Below are 17407 nucleotides of genomic sequence, written 5' to 3' on the forward strand. Positions count from 1 at the left end.
GAAGTCATTTGTCTCGCGTAGGTCTTACCTCATACTTCTGTTAATAGGAGATCTCTTCTTCAATTTCTTTGTTTTCTGTCAAAAGCACTACAATCACTGTGACTGGTTTTATAAATGTCAAGCTATTGTTCACAAAAAGAAATTAAATAAAATGAGATACCAAAGCGAATCAAGCGGATGAAATAAATTATGTTTACTCAGTGCACGACAGGACAAACTACATTAACGTCAAGTTAATATAAATAAAGCAATCTGTTATCTGTTTGAACAAGAATCTCACTGTGAGATATGACGCCGGCAATTCTTTCTTAACCTCATCTTGTTTATTCCTGTGCTGGATTTTCGGTCTGGCTCCCGTAACGTCTTTATACCGTACGTTGTCAAATGTAGTGTATTTTGTGAAGTGTTTGTTACATATAAATGGAGTTAACTAAGGTATAATTTTATTTATTTATTCGTTATTTTTACGTACGGTTCAAAAAAACTCTTTGTAAGTTTAATAGTTGTAATGCATACTTTTAACCATAGTTTCGTGAATAACGCATTATGTAGATAATAATTTTAGATTTTTGTGGCCAACTGTACGACTTATTATTGATTTTTTCGTTAATCTGAAGTTTAGATGTATATGACTTCAGTCTTCTCCGTAGTAACTATAAAATCGGTACATTAAACCAAGGTTATTTCTAAGAAGCCTTGTTTTAGTTATTGTTTAAAAAGTTTCGAGTAAGCGCCTTTAAGCTTACAAGTTTCATCATCTTAAATTAAGTCTAACCAACTTTAATTGAAATGAATGATTTCTTTAACTTTACGGATTAAAACTTATCTGGCTTTGGTATCAATTTTTACAAAACAGCAAGTTCAAAATATATGCGTATTATAACTTAACAATATTCATCGAAGACCATAGTCGTAAACTGGCAATTATAAAGGTGTTCTCACATGAAACCTCCTTGGGTCCGGATGTAGGTAATAAGGAGAAAAAAAATAAAAAAAATATTTGTTTCAAATAAATTTGCCTCGTAAACGATGATTCCCACAATTACCGACAGTGAAATTATGTTGCTACTTCTGATTTGAATCCAAACAGAAGGGTAACAGAGCGGCATCTCGTGTTTTATTGATGCAATATTAAATGTGAAACGGGTCGACCTGCGCGGTCAAAAAACTTTAAACAGTTTAGAACTTGTAATAATTAGTTGACTGCTAACCTTTTTACAGTAGAGGACGTTTATTTACTACCCATGCCAGTGAAACGTCATTTGGTGGTCACAACGCAGTTAGCTATCATACGTACAAATTGAAAGAGCAGTCACACAGTATATACCTAAAGTATAAAACACGACATAGATAATATAAAATTGTTTTTTTTTTTTTTAGAGAAATGACGATACTCTGGGTTTTGTAGACGTAGTTCTGAAGGTAAGAGAGCTCAAAGTGTGGACTCCCGAAGAGAAATCATGGTGGAAGAAAAAACCAAGCAAACCCAAAGCCCTTATACTAAATAACGGTAAAAAATATACTAGATTAGATTAGATTAGATATACCCGCGTGAGATTTCCAAAGGGTCACATTTCGACATTATCATTGCGACCACCTGTTTACTTTTTATTTAATTAGTAAATTCTCTACCTGCGGTATCCTTAACTATTTCATCCCAGGTAAAGATTCTGTAATAAAAATAGTCGTCAAATGACGACCAGTTTCTTTTGTTAAATTATGTCGTAGTTTGTATTATAGGTTATTGACTTTAAACTGTGTAACTATATATTTTTACTGTACTATACTTTACATGTTTTGCAATTTTATAATTTATTATATTGCAAATTTTATTTTCAGTCAGCGACTGTATAAAATCTGGAGAATTTTTAGCGATCCTTGGCCCGAGGTAATATACAAATACAAATACAAATACAAATATACTTTATTGTGCACTATCATGGAGTTACAAAAATAAATATAACAGTTACATTAAAAGTATTATTTACATCAAAAAATTATACAAACGAATAGTTATATAATAAAGTATAGTTAGTTGTAGTTAGTTATATAATAAAGTATATAGCATAACATTAAGATAGAACAATAGGAAACAACACAACCCACGCTCGTAACTCAAAGGAACTACCACGGACTGTCGTTGAGCGTGGTCCCTTGGTAATTTATACTTTATTCTACTGATCTCTATAAACGGAAAGGTAATTGCTGTTAAACTGAACTGGTAAACTGAAATGACAGCATTTGCTTCGTTCCGACTTAAACGAGCCAGTTGAAGTTCTTAACAGTTAATTCTATCTCTATTACAAGTTCGAATTCTCACTGCCGCTATTAACGGCGACCGTCAGAGCCAAAAGGGTGAAAATCTTATAGGCGTAAAATATCACGGTTCATAGCCTGTCCACGTATAGAGGTTCGACTTCGAGCGTCTTATTCTGTTTTGTAGTGGTGCAGGAAAAACAACGTACTTAGTGTCATTGTGCGGGAAATGTACCCTGCCGTCAGAGGGCGTGGTGACTGTAAACGGCCGAAATGTCAGCGAGTTAGAACCAGGCGAAGTGGAGATACTACCCCAGATGGATGTCTTCATGGATTGCCTTAGTGTTAAAGAGCATCTGATATTTATGGTGAGAGATTGATTATAAGTTTTTGGACTATTTTATACTTTTAATTGTTTATCTGTGAAATACTAAATAAATAGAGACAATACATGTTTATTTGTAATACCATAACTTTTTCTGCTGCAATTCATTAGCCTCAAAATTGTCGTTTTGGCAAAGATCATGCAGTAACATTGTTTAACATGCAAGAAAATCGCGAAGACTTCTTAACAAAAAAATTGTCGCAAAAGCTCAAATTAATCAAAATGAAAATGTGAATCATTTATATATTCCAGACAGAAATGAAAATTGGCAGCGCCAAAAACTCAAGGAATAACACAGTTTTAAATACAATAATGGATATGCTAAAATTGAAAGCTCATGAAAATACTTTGATAAAATCATTATCTGGTGGAGAGCGAAGGTTGTTATCATTAGCTTCATCTGTGAGTATTGAAAAAGAATAAATTAACACATTAAAGACGACGAGGTCTTCATGTATTCGAGTAATCTGTCAAGACACAAGTCTGACAAGACTGCAACGAGAGAAAAGATATCCGAACATTTTCACAATTTTTAAATATGAGAATTCAAATTTTCCTAAATATATAGAGTAAGAAAGAAATTTCTACGAAATATAATGTCTTAATAAATAAAATACATTAAATAATATTGGTTTGTAATGCTTAATTATTTATATGAACTCATATATCATATTGCAATTAAATAAATTGATACCAAATACAAAGGAACACGGCTTCTTTGATCCGTTTCCAACAATAAATCTAAAATACGTAATCAAATAATTTTCAATGTTGTAACATTAACGCTTTCATTGAAATGATTCAAAACTTCAAAGAAATTAATCTCTTATAAGACGGAAATAAGCTTCTACAAGCTTACTTTGTTATAAAATTGTATCGTCCATTGTAATACTCCGTCCCACGGCCATTAGAGGCGGATCGACACTGTTATTAGATCGTTTGTATGGTTCAGGGCTATTTATTTCATCGTTAAGCTGTTGAATAGCTTTATAGGTTAATACCATGATTTGTTACCTCAAATAACCGGCTCACAATTGCCTTGAATGTGCATAAATCTAAGAATCTTTTAAATTATAATGTCTAACAAGTTATATATTATTTTAAACAGTTGTTTGTCAGCATTACGACAAATTAAGATTAATATTCAGTGGATTACGTGGAGTTAAATAATACAATTATAGAAAATGATATAGTAATTTTTTTAAGCATCGATTATTGCTTTTCTTGCTAGACTATCAGCTTCCTCATTGTGTTTGTCAACATTATGCGCTTTCCTTTGGTTTCTGAGACTAAATTCTCTATACAAAATATCTTTGACAAAACAGAGATAACAATATTTTTTGAACAGTGATTTTGGTCTCAGAAAGGCATGATAAGTTTAACGAATATTATTGTGGTATGATTGTACGAAAGTCTTAAAATTTTAAAGAATTAAAAATAAAGACTTTTCTACTAAGTTTTTTGATCACATAAGCCGAGTGGTTCGAAATACACATTCCACTCAGTCAATCTCCAATTTCGATCGGAGAGCATCAGTTAAATTTATTAAAATGATACCGGTAATATTAGTGGACTTTTCTAGAAGGATAATGTTTAAGCTCCCCTGATGCTTTTTGAGATAAATTTAAAAGATGTACAATAATATCTTAGTAAAACATTTCCAGCTATTATCGAACCCACAAATTCTAATATGCGACGAGCCAACAACTGGCTTGGATAGTTACAACGCATCTCTTGTGGTGGGTCTGCTGAAAGGTCTCTCACTCACCGGCAAGATTGTTATCTGCTCCGTACACCAGCCCTCCTCAGATCTATTTAATGAGTTTAACTCCATATCTTTAATGTCAGAGGGCAAGTTACTATTTCACGGCACTCATGAAAACTGTCGGAATCTCTTTGAAAGGCAAGTTTAAAAGTACAATAATTTGTAACTAATAAATAGATGTAAAAATCAATTTGTATGAGTTTGTTCGTATGTTACATTTAAGTTTAACACGTTCACTGCCTTTAAACTTAAAATATATCAAAATCTCAAATATAATTTTTACGTATTAAACGCAGGGCGAGTCGGTGGCAGTTATTGTGTTAAATTATTCAGTTAATGTAAAAAGTATTTTTTTTCTAATCGTGTGATTGACAAATTTAGCACTAGCTATAAGGGCAAAGTGTTCTATCTCTTTGAAAATGAAGTCCATTTAAAAAATTAAATAACATGCTGTAACTCCAATCCATGGTTAAGGTGAACGACCTTTTAACTGAACTTTCAAGCCTCTTATTTTGGTCATGTATTGTCATTAAAGCTTTACTTTTGCTCTTACGACAATGTTTACGTCGAAATTATCATAATTGGATAAAATAAAGAGTAATATAAGTTTTAAATTCAAAATATTATTTTTTACACTTCTCCTTTTAAGGATAATGTTCGGAATACTTTAAACACACGTAAAAGTAATTTGCACGAGTGTTGTGAGTTTTTTTTTGATTATATATTTTATTTTAACTTTAGTAGAGTAATAGTTAAATGTCGTCGTACCCAATAAGGTATTTAATTTAGGCCAAGGAATTATGTAAATAATCTGTTTACTACAATAATCGTAGTTTACGTAAATAATTTAAATAATTTATTTTATTATACAAACATTTAAATATTAATCTTTATCGCGAGATTTTATAAAAAGACAAGAAAAAGTTATAACTTAACGCTGCCATAAACGGCTTGTTCTCAGCAGTGTCTATGAGCATTTACAGGTTACAAGGGTTTCTGTAATACCCAGTATTTTTAATAAATATTTCTCAAAACTAGTCTGCTTACCAGGTATTCTCATTAGCTCCGTAATTTACTTTAAATGCGGACACGTTAGCTATATATCTTTAACTATGTAAAATGAAACTCTATAGGTAATTGAGTTCGGAGAAATTTCAAAGTAATTGATTTCGTTTATCCGCCCCTTGTCATACTTGATGTCTAATAGGTTTGTTGAAAAGTTGTTTACCACCTTTCTATACCGATAGATTTAAAAACGTAACTTGTCCACTAAATTTAACATTGTAGTTCGAAGCGGTTAAAAGCATTAGGAACTGGTTAAGTTACTTTTAATGAATCGTGGATCCTGTTTTAATCTGTCACCTGCTCGGCTTAACATAGCCAATTTTAGTGAATTAATACCGCTGAACTCAGAGTCATTAACTCGTCAGTAAAACCAAGCCCTAAGTCTAGAGTGTCTAAACTCTGAGTTGAATGGCTCGGCTGACTTAGGCTTGGTATATATATTTTTTGCGAAATTAATTTATCATAATGTATCAAATAACTATGTATACATATATAATACATTATATTATTTAGAAAGCGATAAATAAAGTCTAATATTCTTTATTCAATTAATGTCTTGCACCTAATACATAACACTTATTTACCGCAACTAACATTTTTCTTTTTAGTCATTGTTAGTACATAAAACTTATCATCGTTCATCCCACAATATATCCGACTTTAAATGCTATCATTTATATTTAATAAGATACTATTTACATACGATAAATTGGTACCTCCACCACTTCCTTCTAAAACAATGTTGGGTGGTCAAATAAATTTTATCGTACGATCTTAACGGGTGACGGGTCTAGCGATACGAAGAAAAAACTTTATACGATTCTTATTTAAAATTAAGACTTATTCCTCGCCTTATTTTTAAAATATTCGACTTAAAATCAGCTTATGAAATAATAAGATTTTGTTATTTTTAATTTTAGTATATTTATTTATATATTGCAATTTATTATATAATCAACTACGTGATTAACAAAAACAATAATTATAACTAAAGTTAGATAACTTATTTCATTTTAATTGAATCTAAATTAATTTTGTAAGTTTTCAGTCTTAACCTACGTTGCCCGAAGAACTACAATCCGGCTGAATTCTACATCAAGGCCGTGTCGCCCTCTCCGGCTACTAACGTTAACTATGTGGATAGAATCTTGGAAAATAACCGGAACCGGTTTCACGAGTGCGACGAAACATGTTGCGAGACTCACACGACGCCGCGCCCGCCAGTGTGAGTGATACGACGAAACTTACATGAAACGCCCACATAACTTTCGATACATTTATTAATTGTTTTTAATCTGTTAGAAAATCTTAACTGCCTTTACCGGACTTTGATAAATTTGAATTTTTACTCATGGATGTCAGAATCATATCACTTGATGTGGTTTTACATTGTTGTGGATTTTTTTTTTCATTTCAGTTGGGGATTTTATTTAAACATTTTAATGTATGAAGTATTAAACTAAAATTTGTAATTTGTGCCTTTTAATAGACCTTTCCAGTGCTCTTATAGTCAAATTATTTTTAAATATATCGTCAAGGTGATACGTTTAAGAATATATATACATTAGTTATACAGTCTGTCTGTCTATTCTACAACATTTAGAAATAGACTAGACTTAATAGAAACAATTTAACTTATTTGACCTTACTATTGACTTAGTATTAACTTCCTAGACATTTCCTGGCCCAATCAATTTGTTTTAGTGATTAAAATAACCCTAGCCAACAAAAAAAAACTTCTGTGTAATTGAATATGAAAGGTTATCTTAAGTGATATAGATAAAGAAATACTTTATCAACATTCTTAACATTGACAAATGCATCAAATACTTTACCATGATCAAAAATAGAACCGTTGAGAACGAATAATTTAAACTTAATTTTAAATGTGGGTTTCTATTGTTTTGTTTGAAAAATAGATTATCATCTGGCTCATTTTCTTTGTAAGACATACGATAATGTTTTTGTTCGTATGTTTCGTAATAGAGTCCCACGGCATGCCATCAAACGTGTCGTCCTCCACGTTGTGGCCTATTAAAGTTGCGCAACATTGTGAAATAAAAGTTACGTTTAAGGTTAGTTAATTTATGCGAGTTTACAATAGCTCAACATTCTTATTATATGTGTTATATTATGTTTAGAATTTTTAATATATTTACAGCCTTATTCTGTAAATAAACTCTCCCGAAACATATGTACCAAGTAATACTGACATCCCCATCGCTAAAAAGAATTCTTTGAATAAAAAAACTAGAGATAATTTTTTATTTAAAAAATCAAATACTTCATTGAGGTGCACAGTTTTACATATACTTGCATACATGAATGAACTAAATGAATGGCTCTAAAAATAATAAAGAACATCTAGAAATATTCACAAGAATAATTGAGAAATATCTTCAGTATATCTGACTAACGTCTCCGGAGCGAAGGGACAAAAAATGTATGCCTACCGCCTCGAACCAAAATTACATAGTTTACAAATTACACGTCTGGCACGCAAGGCCGTAATATTAAGTAAAGATAAAAGCTCTCACGTTTTTATCCCAACTGAAATAGATAGAATATTTGTTTTTGTTATTAAGATTTGAAAATACTTACGCAAACTGAACATTACAAGCTTAATGTTACTGTATTAGTAGAATCCAATAAATGTATTCGTAAAATAGATATTGGTTTAAATACGACAAGATTGTTACCGAATTATGTAATTTGTTACTAAAAAAGACCTTAACTTAACCATAACTATTTTAAAACAAAAAAAAACTTCTTTTCCAGTCACGAAAATGTATTTTTTTAATATGGCTAATGACATATTCGATTTTCTTACAGATGCAATAGAAGTTGGTCGAAACAAGTACAGTTACTTATGTGGAGATATTCAATACGGCTCAGAAGAAGTTATAAAGGACTCGCAGCTTCACTCCTATTATCTACGGTACGATATTCAATTGATAAATTATATCGGTTATCACACTTCAGTACCTATTATTTGACTTGACTCGTTGGGAACGAGAGTACACATGTACCCAACGTGCCAACTCCAGCGCAGGCATTTATGACACAGGGTTATTGATGGAATCGATTCCCAGTAAAATGATTAGGGTAAAATTTAACATATTGCTGAGAAATTCTTGAGTACATCGTTATCTTGTAATAAGAAGATCTAAATAATAAACGACACTTTTTGATCAAAAGCGGGTTTCCAGCGGTCTTTACAACAATTTTGCTTAGTAATCGCAATTTTGCAATAACTTTTATGTTTATGAATATATTTTACGATTACTACTTAATAAAACATTAACAGGATTTTGAACTGTATTAAAAGCACGATGTTATTTATAGGATCTTAAAAGATATTTTGCAACAGTAAAAGATAACCGTGGCCACTGCCGAAACACACGCATACAAATCTCACATTCTCATAAAAAACTGTGATAACAATACAAAATGTTTGTACAGTATTTTTCGCAGTGAAAACCCACTCAAAAACATTCTGAAGATAAATTTCAAATATTTCTTTGTAGTAAGAATCTTTAAAGTACATCACTCAAAACTCGCATTAACAGAAATAATTTTACGCACTTCTTATTGGAGGGTTTAGATTGGTAGAGCCTTTGTGCAACAGATGTTGTAGCACACTCTTATCATCAGCCTGTGTCAGCCCACTATTAGACATAGTCTTCCCCAATTTCAATCACAGAATGCAGTCCTTTTTTCGCATACATGGACTTCCTGTCATCCACTTTAGATCGCCTACTGCAGACTCTAACATAATTTAAATATTAATTAAAGCAAGACTAAACATCGTCTAAACATTGTCTTTTATTAGTGGCATACCATAACACATGTCATCGGCACTTTGATAAATTATTATTTTTTTACGTTTCTCTTCAGTTTCATATGTCCCTTGCTAATGTAGAAACAGGTTGTGTTGTTTGAATCCTTATACATATAATCTAAGATTAGGTCATTGCCATTCATTACTTATCTTTCGTTACATTTTGGACGTTACATTGATGAGTAAGTTGAGTTTAAAATAAGCAATTTATAACATACGTTTATTTTTAGCTTGTGTATGTTAAATACAAAATATATGTAAAGCGAAAACTTAATTACATAATTTAATATATATTATTATGTAGCCCTTATTAAGTAGCCATTATTTATATAGGATATATATATATAAATCCAGGACATCACTGCATTTTGAATTCTGTAAAAATAGTTCATTACTAAAAATATTTGGTTGTTTCATACCATAGATGTGACATTTAACTTTAGATTAATTAATTATGGTATCATCTTAGTACCTATAATAGTTTACGGCCAAAAGGACTAGTATCCAGGCCAGAAAACATTAATAAAAAAATAAAAAATACAATAGTTTAAAAAACTAATTTAGTAAATAACGGCTAATTTTTTAGACGAGCCCCGACGTCGAACCTAGTCGGTAAATAATATTTATATCAGACTACACTTGAGTTAAGCCGTTATTTACCTAATTATGAGAAAGGTTTTGGTATTTCCTAGGTGCTAGGTGCAGTGGTGATCGGTATATGCTTCGCTGGCAGTAAAGGGACTACACAGAGAGGGGTACAGAACCTACGAGGTCTCCTATGGCTGATCTGCAGCGAAGTGTCCTTCAGTTTGTCTTACGCCGCGCTCTACGCGTTTGAAACAGATTTATCCTTGTTCAGGAGAGAAGTTGGCATGTACCGAGTTTCTGCTTACTTCGTCGCAAGATTTATAAATGAAGTAAGTTATTAATCATTTTCTAACTTATACTCGTATATTTTTCGCAGGTATGTAAGTTTTTTTATGTATCTAAGTTTGTATTTAGGTTAGTACAATCATCATCATCAGCTCACTATACGTCCCTACCGAGGGGCTCGGAACGTACCCCAAGTTAGTGGTGACTAGACCATAGTTAACCACGCTGGCCCAGTGCGGGTTGACTTCACACATATCATTGAATTTCTTCTTAGATATGTGCAGGTTACATCACGAAGTTTTCCTTAACCTTAAGAACGTCGGATAAATGTACATATGTAAATCGAAAAACTCATTGGTACATTACGAGATTCGAACCCAGGACCTGCACATTGCAAGTCAAGTGCTTAACCCCTGAATCACCGACGCTCTTAGTACAATAGTAAATGTAATTTAAACGACTGAACCGATTTTGACAAGTGACGTATTAATCGATTCGAATTCCTTTCAGTCTTTTATTTTTTAGCTATCGTAATAAAATTGCAGCTTGGTATGTAAAAATATTTAATCAACAAGCACAAATAACAAAACATTTCCATGACGCATTAAATTTCATTTTCTACTTAAACGTTGGAAAACAAGATCTTGTAAGCTTGTAACTACAGCCTTGACTTACTGCTACATAAATTGTAGATATTCATATTTTAATTGCTTTAAACGAAATAAATAAATTTGGTAATGACATAATTATCGACATCAGTAATATGGCAAAAGGACATTATTCTACTTTTACTGTAGACCAGTTTAATTACATATCTGTTTCGGATATGACATTTATTAAATCTACAAATATCGTGAAGGTTGACCGTTCTAAATTTGAAGAGAAACTAAAGATGTTTTAATGCGATAGTATAATGTAAAAACATTTTTATAAAAGATAGCTTTTACCCGCGACTCCGTCCACGCGGAATAAAAAAAATGCGCACAAAATAAAAAAAGTTCCTATGTCCGTCTCCTAGTTCTAAGCTATCTCCCCATTAATTTTCAGCTAAATCAGTTCGACCGATCTTGAGTTATAAATAGTGTAACTAACACGACTTTCTTTTATATATATAGATGTCAATTAAAATATTTAAACTAGAATAAATGAGTGAATTTCTTATTTAAAGTAAAGAACCGTTTCTTAGTAATTCTTTTTAGACACTGGCTATAATTAAACTAATTTCTTATTCGTTTAAGAACGTGTTAGCAGAAATAATTGCCTTAGCGACAATAATAATTTGCCTACACTATTTATAGATAGTCAGACAAATTGTTTGTGTAATTGAGTATGACAGAATTTATTGCGACATTTAATTTAACAGGCAACAATATTTTTAATTATATTCAACTAGCTGTCGCCCGAAACACCGTCCGAGCGGATTAAAAAAAAAACTTAATAAGTAGCCTATGTTTTCTTCCAGATTATGTTCTAGATCTTTGCCAAATTTCATCAAGATCTGTTGAGCCGTTCCGGATATACCTTCAAACAAACATCTATCCATTCACATTCAACATTCGCATTTATAATATTAGTAAGATTTTTTTTTCAATGTTTCAAACAAGACATTATTATGAATATTACTGTACACAATAGAGTAAAACAAATTATTACTAACGTCATCTTTTGAACAAACCAAGGACATGAAATTGTAAAGCAGAACGCAGAGCTATTAAGCTAGTCATGATTATGTTATTTTTCCACAAATTTTATTAAAATTCTTATAAATTAAGCAAATAAAAGTCATGATATGTAGCGATAAAATATAATTTATTTGAATGTAAATGTTGTTACTAAAATAAGAAAATATGTTATATTTTTGTTGCGTTGTTAATGTAAGTGTTGTCTATAATATCTTATTAAAATATTTATTATTATTACACGTTATATGTGTAGTGGTATACAAAAATATAATCACTGTTACATTAATAATTTATATTTATATTTTGTATAAATTGATAATATCAGAACGGCAGACAAATACATTTTTTTCGTTGTTAAAATTGTTTTACACTATTTACATTAAAATTCAATAACACTATAATAACTACTATATCACGTTGTTACGACTTCTGCGACTACATTTCGTTGGTAACTTCTGCGTTCTCTTTTTTTCCTACATAAAAAGGCATAGGGTCTTGGTGGCCAGTATGCCACCTCTTTGGCAGAACGCAAACTCCTTGTCTGCCAAAGAGATGGGATGCATAATTCTACACTCAACATATACGTAATTTTATTCCTTGATATAAATAAGTGCATATTTGGCTTCACAAGGCATTTTAATTGGTTTTAAATTGATTTTTATGACATCTTGATAATTAGAAAGAACTGGTGTAAATTCCTTACACCAGTTTACAAATTATTAATTAAAATTCCATACCCAGTTAGCAATTCGTAATAATAACTTTTTAAATATCTAAACCTGAATTAATAATCTATAGAAACAATGTAAAGTTTTAATACGAAACTGTAGACTGAATACATTTTTACGATTTCATAACCGTAAAATAACACTGTTCAGACTTAAATAAGATTACATTTTATTAAAAAAAAAGTCGTTGTTCATTTATTTTGTAGCCATTAAAAAACAGTTATAAATAATAAATTTTGTAGAAATATCAAAATCGTAGAATAAAATATATTTAAACCTGGCCATATTGCATCGTTTGTTTAGGTATTGCAGTTTGACACTTTAAATAAGTAAGGATTACACGTAATGTAATCAATATTTGCATATTAAAATACATAATCAATAAACATCAATATTCAATAAATTATAGATGGTTAATAAGTTACTTGATGGTTATCATTATTTACTGCGCTAAAGTTGTGATGCAGCACCTTTAAGGAATGTATGTAAAGATTTACTATTGCAAAGGTTAAGGGTTATAGGCTGCTATTCGCTTCTATTTAAACTGTCTACATTATTGATGTTAACAATTTTATATGTACATAAAGGTACATTTATAGACGAGGATGATATTTAATTGTATGTCTGTTAGACGTGTTACTTTAATTCAAGTATTTATTAAAAATGAAAATTTTATTTTGAAAATTATCTATTTTTAAACTTCAGCTAAATGATACTTCCCTTTTTTGTAACATACTATAACTTAAAGTTGTTTATTATTATTTTTTACGTTAAAAAACACATAATCGTTAAATTATTATAAATATACCTACATTTTATTACAGGTGCCTCGTTGTATAATTTGGCCAATTCCGTTTGTTACCATAACAGCATCAGCTGTGGAGTTGCCAAACCATTCTTTAACAGTTCTAGAACTATACCTCGCTCTTATTATATCTGGGTTTGCGTCTACTGCATATGGTAAGTGGCATACGATAATACTGTAAAAACAATTGTGCAAAATATACTTTGTTATTTTTAGAAGCAAAAAGTTTTGTGTGAAAAAACATACCTCTGTATATTCAGCCAGTACGCCCACACGTATATGAAGTAAAAAATGTACTCTCATTTGGCTACCAAAGAACATAGTTTTGAATGTGGAATTCGTCGTGTTGTAGCGATATGATAATTTCAGGGACTTTTACCGCATGTTTCCTCTGCTGAAACATTTGCAAAAAAACTTTTTTCTTTTTTACAAAAAAGAACATGATGGTGATTGTATTTTTGTATGAGTGTTCTAAACTGTCAAAATACAGCTGAGAAATCCACGGCTTATAGTTGGATTCGTTAACAAATTCTTTGACAAAAGATAACAATATGATTTATACAGAGTCATTTGTCTCAGAAACCGCGTGTTAGATACAGTTCAGCCTTTTTTCCAGGTCTCGGTATGGGAGCCCTGTTCATATCGACTGGCATGATGGCTGACGTCATGCCGTGTGCAGATTTACCTTTATTCTTGATGTCTGGAGCCTTTCTACGAATATCATCGCTGCCATTTTGGTTATATCCATTCAAATTCATTTCCCATTTCTATTACGCTATGGACGCTATCAGTAATATCTATTGGCGACAAATCGGAGATATTGGTAAGAATTTATCATATTCATATATCTTAAAGGTTAAAATTAAGCTTACCTACAGCTTAAAATCAAATAAAATCTAATACTTAAATATACCAAGCTCATCTTGTATGTCAGTTGATAGTTAATACGTAATTAAGTAGATTCCATTTTTACGTTAACAACATCATTTTTCGTAAAGATTTTTCCAATACTGTAATATATTCTAGTCGACTCAAAAAATCGCTTAAAAGCTTATTTGCTCTAATAACGTATATATTGAGTATTTGTTTAGTAATGTGTAATATTGTGAAATCGCAGTACGTCAACGGAGGCGGAGTTTCCGGCTCTAGTCTATAAAGTCTATAAATTATTGTAACTAAACGTGGACTATAACCGGTTGAATAGCTCACTCAATTTACTAATAAAAAAATATATGCCTCGCTATCTTCACAGCCCACGAAGGCCCGGCCATAACAAGATTGTATGCGCATGAATATGTTATTTCTGATGGAAAAAATACATACCTGCATTAATTGGGATAGAAGATAATTGTATAAGAGATTTTTGTGATTACACTAAAGCAGTACATTAGTGCGGATTTCTCGTTTTAAATCCAAAATAAGGGTAATTTTTTGTAACGATTAAACGCCACTTAGTGTGACAATTATGTATATAGTAAAATAAATTATGTATATATAAAGTATAGTCAGGAATTTTATTTTATAATAATAATATTATTTATATCTATTATACATATACAAGAACTTAATGATATTAAATGTGGATGGCAACAGACGGAAAGGAAGACAAAGGAAAGTATACTTTCTTGGCTTGTGTGAAAAAGATATGCCTAATAGAGATGTACAAATTGTGCCGACCCTTCGAAGGGATAAGAGGAAGTAGATGATGATGATTTTTTTTTATTTTATCTTTCACTGAGTTTGAAAAGAATTGAAAAGGTTTAATACGCTTTACAATTATGTGAAAGCGATTAGTGATGTATATCTCGCTTATAAAATGATTGTTTCGTTAATTTTCCTAACCCCATTGTATTAATAATAGTAAAATAACAAACATAAGTTTAAGTTGTAGGCGTTTTCCCACACTCTAAAATTAGCATACAAAATAAATAGCTTATCTGACGGAATCACGACGATCACGGACCGAATTTGCGTTGCTAAGTTGCTATGTTTGTTTATTTATGAATAAATTTGGATGGAAATTTTATTCCACTAAACCAATAAACATCGCTACATATTTCTCAGTTTTCTCAGGAGAAAGACAGAGAAGATAAAATACATGGAGATAGAAGATTATGTTTACAGGTTATTCAAAACAATATCAGTAACGAAGAACAACAGTCATTAAGTCTTTAAGAATTTAGATGTTGATATTTTGATGGAAGTTGTTATTAAAAGAAATAATACAAGAAAAGTAAAAATAAAAAATATTCCTAAAGTAAATCCTAATCAAATATGTATGTAATAGAAATCTCATAGAGGCGGCTTTTCACTTTTGTTTGTAGACTTGTCAGGTCAGCAGAACGTATTGCTTTTCTAAGTATTAGCAATTTTTTAAAGATTGATAACGATTACAAAACACCAGTGTTCTTCAATATGTTTCATGATAATCTATTAAGTATATGAACGTCACACGTCAGATGATCCATTGACTTGTCCCAATTGTTGCTTCGTATAATGCCTGGTTTACATTATTCCAGTACAATAGGACAGTAGCCCTGGCTTGACATCAACTGTATGGGCACACTGGCGCTTGTTAGTGTTTACACTATGCCAGTTGTATGTTAGGACTGATTTTGAGCGTTAATTTCCTACTGTACTGACATAATGTAAAATATACGTAAGGCGAAAAAAATCCTCCGATAATATTCATAGCTACGTTACCTTCCCTCTGCAACCTCTCTTTGGATAGCAACCCACAGGTTGAAAACCACTGCGCTACATAATAAAGTGAATTCGTTAAATTTATTATAATAGCATATATTTGAATAATTCATGTTTATTTAATTTCGTATACACGTATTCTAATGGTATCAAACGTAGAGAATTTTTATGTTAATTAAAAAATTTACAAGTAAAATGTTTATTCGTTCCGACATTTACTTACGTTCGGTCCTATTATAGAAAACACGTTGATGGCCCGACCACCGTAGAATATTACAATATTTTATTATATAGTGTCATGAATAACTTAACGTGTACGAGTTACTGCATTGAAATATATTTTATACCAACTCTAATCGTAACTTTGGTTTACGAGATCGTCTGTTAATTGAGACTGTCTGATAATACTACGTATCTTTCCGTATCGTGTTTTTTTTGTTAATATTTTTAAGAAACTAACTAACTGCTTGCCCAAAGAATTGAGGCACCAGTTATACCTCCTTCCACATGATAACAAATTTCCTTTCCACAATATGAAATATTGACAACTAGCTTTTACCCGCGACTCCGTCCGCGCGGAATGAAAAATAGAAAACGGGGTAAAAATTATCCTATGTCCGTTTCCTGGTTCTAAGCTACCTCCCCACCAATTTTCAGTCAAATCGATTCAGATGTTCTTGAGTTATAAATAGTGTAACTAACACGACTATCTTTTATATATATAGATTGAAAAATTTAATGGTAAAGGAACAATTCCCGTGTTAAATTTCTTTCTCGTGAATGTTTTTGTTTCGTGTCTTAGTGTTATCACTCATAATTAAAAGTATTTTCAGAGTGTCCAACAAACACAACTAGAATTTGTGTGAAGGATGGTGCTGCAGTTTTGTTGGAGAATGGATACTCCAATAACTTCGTAGTGGAAGATACAATAGGTCTTCTGTTCGTAGCAACCTTGTGGAGTGTACTGGGATATTGGGGACTGAAGAGAGAAGAACGAAAAGGTTACGCTTATTAAAGAGGCTTTTAATTTTTAGGTTAGAATTTTATAACATGCTTGCTATTTTTACCGGTACATTGCATTCAATCTGTGTATTTTTTTATCTGGATACTTGTTTTAAATTTTATATTTGTACAATTTATTACACAAATAAAATTTGAGCAATAAAATGATTATTTAAATTTAAGTATTATTTTCATTTCGAAGAATTATTTGTTCCGGGAATTATTAATTATTATTTAGGCGCATTTGTTCCGGGTAATCTCTGAAACGGCTGGATCAATATTGAGGGATTTTTAAGGATACT

General features: G+C 31.2%; 1 protein-coding gene across 1 annotated transcript; it reads left to right on the top strand.

Annotated features, from left to right (window-relative positions):
• Positions 1-328: 328 nt before the first annotated feature.
• On the top strand, positions 329-17118 carry LOC106716852 (protein white-like). Its single transcript, XM_045682757.1, has 12 exons — positions 329-435; positions 1381-1510; positions 1840-1888; positions 2444-2624; positions 2894-3043; positions 4306-4544; positions 6520-6690; positions 8304-8409; positions 10005-10229; positions 13420-13555; positions 14017-14223; positions 16937-17118. The coding sequence occupies exons 1-12, from the start codon at positions 421-423 to the stop codon at positions 17116-17118; spliced, it is 1791 nt and encodes a 596-aa protein (XP_045538713.1). The 5' UTR covers positions 329-420.
• The last annotated feature ends 289 nt before the right edge of the window (positions 17119-17407 follow it).

Source organism: Papilio machaon, chromosome 2, assembly GCF_912999745.1.
Source record: "Papilio machaon chromosome 2, ilPapMach1.1, whole genome shotgun sequence".
NCBI classification, from domain to species: Eukaryota; Metazoa; Arthropoda; class Insecta; order Lepidoptera; family Papilionidae; genus Papilio; species Papilio machaon.

Excerpts from the sequence above, each read along its gene's own strand:
- LOC106716852 (XM_045682757.1), top strand. Across the intron at positions 1,889-2,443 it reads TTAGCGATCCTTGGCCCGAG|TGGTGCAGGAAAAACAACGT; the intron begins GTAATATACAAA and ends TCTGTTTTGTAG. Across the intron at positions 8,410-10,004 it reads CTTCACTCCTATTATCTACG|GTGCTAGGTGCAGTGGTGAT; the intron begins GTACGATATTCA and ends GGTATTTCCTAG.